Genomic DNA, 3250 nt, shown 5'->3' on the forward strand with positions numbered 1-3250 from the left:
CCTTTCCACTAATTTACTCTCATTATTCAGATTATTGATAGTAGTATGCTTGCTCATTATTACTGATAGTAGCATGCCTACCTTACAGAACATATCATAATCCCAAACAACATATAATGTTGTACAGCATCAAATTAAACATGGATTACAAGAAGTGTTTTTAATTAACTTGTTTACCATGTCACAGAAGATGATAGTGGAAACTCGTCTAATGGTGAACTGGGACTAACATTCGAGGCTGACTCTGTTGAACTTGAAACAGCATCCCAGTGCTCATTTATGTCACTTAGAGCAGATTCAAACCCGTTGTAATTCTGTGGAACATTACAAGTGTTTTCAATCAACATTTGAATGGCCTCCAACTCCGTTGCGACCTCTCTCATTGTGGGGCGATTCCTTCCATTCATATTCAAGCATCTCATTGCAAGGTTAGCAAAAGTTATGATATCTGTTTGGGAGCCCTCCATCACAACCCCAGCATCAAGAATGCCAAATAGACGATCTTCTTGCATCGAAGTAATGAAATAAGTGGCAAGACCTTTGTATTCATTTCCTTCTGACCCTGTTACTGCAGAAACTGGTTGTAGACCAGTCAAGAGCTCAACAAGGACAACTCCGAAACTATAGACGTCACTTTTCTCTGTAAATTGGCTTGATTGAAAGTATTCCGGGTCCAAGTAACCAAATGTACCATGTACAGCTGTGGTCAAGTGAGTCTGGCCGATCACAATTGATCTTGAAGTGCCAAAGTCAGCAACTTTTGCTCCGTATTTCTCATCTAAGAGTATGTTGGTAGACTTGATGTCTCTATGATAAATAGGAAAGGAAGCTGCACCATGCAAGTAAGATAGAGCTCCTGCAATTTCTGTGGCAATTCGTAACCGTATTTTCCATGTAAGTGGAAAGTCTTCATTCTGCTCATGAATATAGTGGGAAAGGGTTCCATTCGGTATGAATTCGTAAACCAAGAGTGGAACTTCAGTCTCTAAACAACAACCTAATAATTGAACCACATTTCTGTGATTTATTTGTGAAAGAATCACAACCTCATTGATGAATTCTGAAAGTTGGCCTTCATTCAATATCTTAGACTTCTTTACCGCAATGATTCTTCCATCTGCGAACATTCCTTTGTAGACGGTACCTTGGCCTCCTTGGCCAAGAATTCTATCAATGTTGAAGTTGTCAGTGGACTTCTCCAACTCCTCTGATTTGAACAACTTGATTTTCTCAACATTGACTTCACCTGATGATAATTGTTGTTGTAACAATAAACCACCGTTTCGTTTGAAAAACTTTTCCTTGCGTTTAATGTTTTTCCGTTTTTTTATGACTTTGTATGCATACCATGCACCCACGAGTAGCAACAATAGTCCGGGACCCATGAAAACACCTGCATATGTAAATATACATGGAATTATAGTTGGATAAAACTATGCATACCGCATTTGTACCACTATGAGTTTGAGACTCACTTACAAATAGGTTCCACTTTACAATTATATCCCCCTTTTTTTCCCAACAAAAATAAACTTTTTCCATTCATTGTGAAATTAATTGCACAATAACCATTTATAATACAAACCTACACCATTTTTTTTCCCAAAGTCTCTCACCCTTCCACCAGAAAAAGAAAAAAAAAAACTCTACACCACCTAAATTCAAATTTCTTCTCCTTCACCATGAAGGCCTTGAGATGGTAATTCTCCTTCTTTTTCTAGGTAGCTGGGGTTTATGTAACTACGTAGCTACCAAATAGGTTTGGGTGTTGAGGTAGCCTACCTATCAAAGGAGAATATGATTTGTGAGTTTCCTATTAATAGATGTCTTTCATCTCTTCCTGAAAAAGCAGAACAACTAATAAATGCAAATTGAGCCTAGATTCGATAAGTATATACTACAAGGGTCTTTATTAATAATAATGAACTCTAAACAGTATAAGAGCATACCTAAAAGAACATTTCTGATTCGATAGGCCCGAGGCGGCTTTGGCTCGTCGTAGCAACGGAAACCATCAACGAAAAAGTCACATGCAGTTACATTTGAGTTGCATGTAAAACCACCAACGAAATTCTTACATATAGGACCACTGACATTCCATGAAGCTAGCACCATTACATAAAGATCATCCATACACCGATTAAGCTTGCATTCATCAATATCTGAAATATAATAACAGAAAGACAAATGAACATGATGATGAATGGTGAAGTTGGCTCATTCCAGAACGAAGCTTTGGATAACGGAATGGAAGGGTTTTAATTAATTACGTACGTACCTTGACAAGGTTGGAGAAGATAAGGATTTCCTTCAAAGCCCCTCGGACAGAAGCAATGAACGCTTGACTGATTGTATGTCGAAGAAGTAGTGGCATTATATATTTCGCAATAGGGTGTTGGGTCTTTATTAAAGTTATTTCCATCATACATAACTACTTTTCTTCCAATAAATCCTTCAAATTCTTTGTGTGAAGTGTTGTCTAAGCTGATGTTCCATTCCAGCACCACGGGAACTCTGTCCATTCCTTGGATAGCTCTGTAGCTTGATAAATTGTTCAAAAACCAATCTTGGTCAACAAGAAATGCATAGTTGCAACCATCAATTTGATCTCTTTGCTGTATCTCAGTAGTGAAAACGCTGATATTTGGAGGAATGGTAGTTTGGCAACAGTTAGTTCCAAAGGTACCGCAGCGATAAGTAGCACTATCTGTACTCTGATCGTCACAAGTTGAATTGCATCCAAGAACAACATTCACATCTGATCTCATGGTAGCAAGACGGCCGCAGCTGACTGCCGTGAACATGTTTTTTCCGTCCAAGTACACAAAAGGGCTTCCCGTCAAATTTGAGGCTTGGCGAGTTTCCTTTCCCTTGCAAGCGCCGAAGAAAGTAACAGGGCTTTTAACCTGAAGGGTGCCATCAATAGAAATGTTGAGCACCTCCATTTGGGCGCGCCTCAAGAAAGGCTTGTGCCCAGTAGACTCGTTGCAGTCTATCTGAAACCATTCATTAAAGTAACAATCTTTGTTTGGTCCAACGCCGAAAGGATAAGGGATGCTGACATTAATTCCGCAGTGCGTCGTGCAATTAAGCTTTGCTATAGGCGGAGCTAATACTGATGATGACGCTGGTTTGGTTTCGGTAACTATTCTGCACCAAAACAACAAAACGAACATGATCACATGATGATGACCTAGCAATTGCATTGACATTATTACTTCCTCTGCCTCCTCTTTCTCTCTATATACGA

At 39.1% G+C, this 3250-nt stretch overlaps 1 protein-coding gene across 1 annotated transcript; it reads right to left on the minus strand.

The window, feature by feature from the left end:
- LOC110772520 (wall-associated receptor kinase-like 6) lies at positions 1-3250 on the minus strand. Its single transcript, XM_088249868.1, has 3 exons — positions 2279-3250; positions 1950-2162; positions 1-1393 (listed from the first exon to the last, which is right to left on the minus strand). Exons 1-3 carry the CDS (start codon positions 3210-3212, stop codon positions 174-176), a joined length of 2367 nt encoding a protein of 788 aa, XP_088105994.1. The 5' UTR covers positions 3213-3250; the 3' UTR covers positions 1-173.

Source organism: Prunus avium, chromosome 3 (genome assembly GCF_965620075.1).
Source record: "Prunus avium chromosome 3, drPruAviu1.hap1.1, whole genome shotgun sequence".
Lineage (NCBI taxonomy): Eukaryota > Viridiplantae > Streptophyta > Magnoliopsida > Rosales > Rosaceae > Prunus > Prunus avium.

Bases quoted from the DNA above. Each gene is read 5' to 3' on its own strand.
- LOC110772520 (XM_088249868.1), bottom strand. From the start codon at position 3,212: ATGTCAATGCAATTGCTAGGTCATCATCATGTGATCATGTTCGTTTTG. The intron at 2,163-2,278 runs GTACGTACGTAA...ATTATATTTCAG, and splicing joins TCTTCTCCAACCTTGTCAAG to ATATTGATGAATGCAAGCTT. The intron at 1,394-1,949 runs GTATGCTCTTAT...TTACATATGCAG, and splicing joins AATCAGAAATGTTCTTTTAG to GTGTTTTCATGGGTCCCGGA.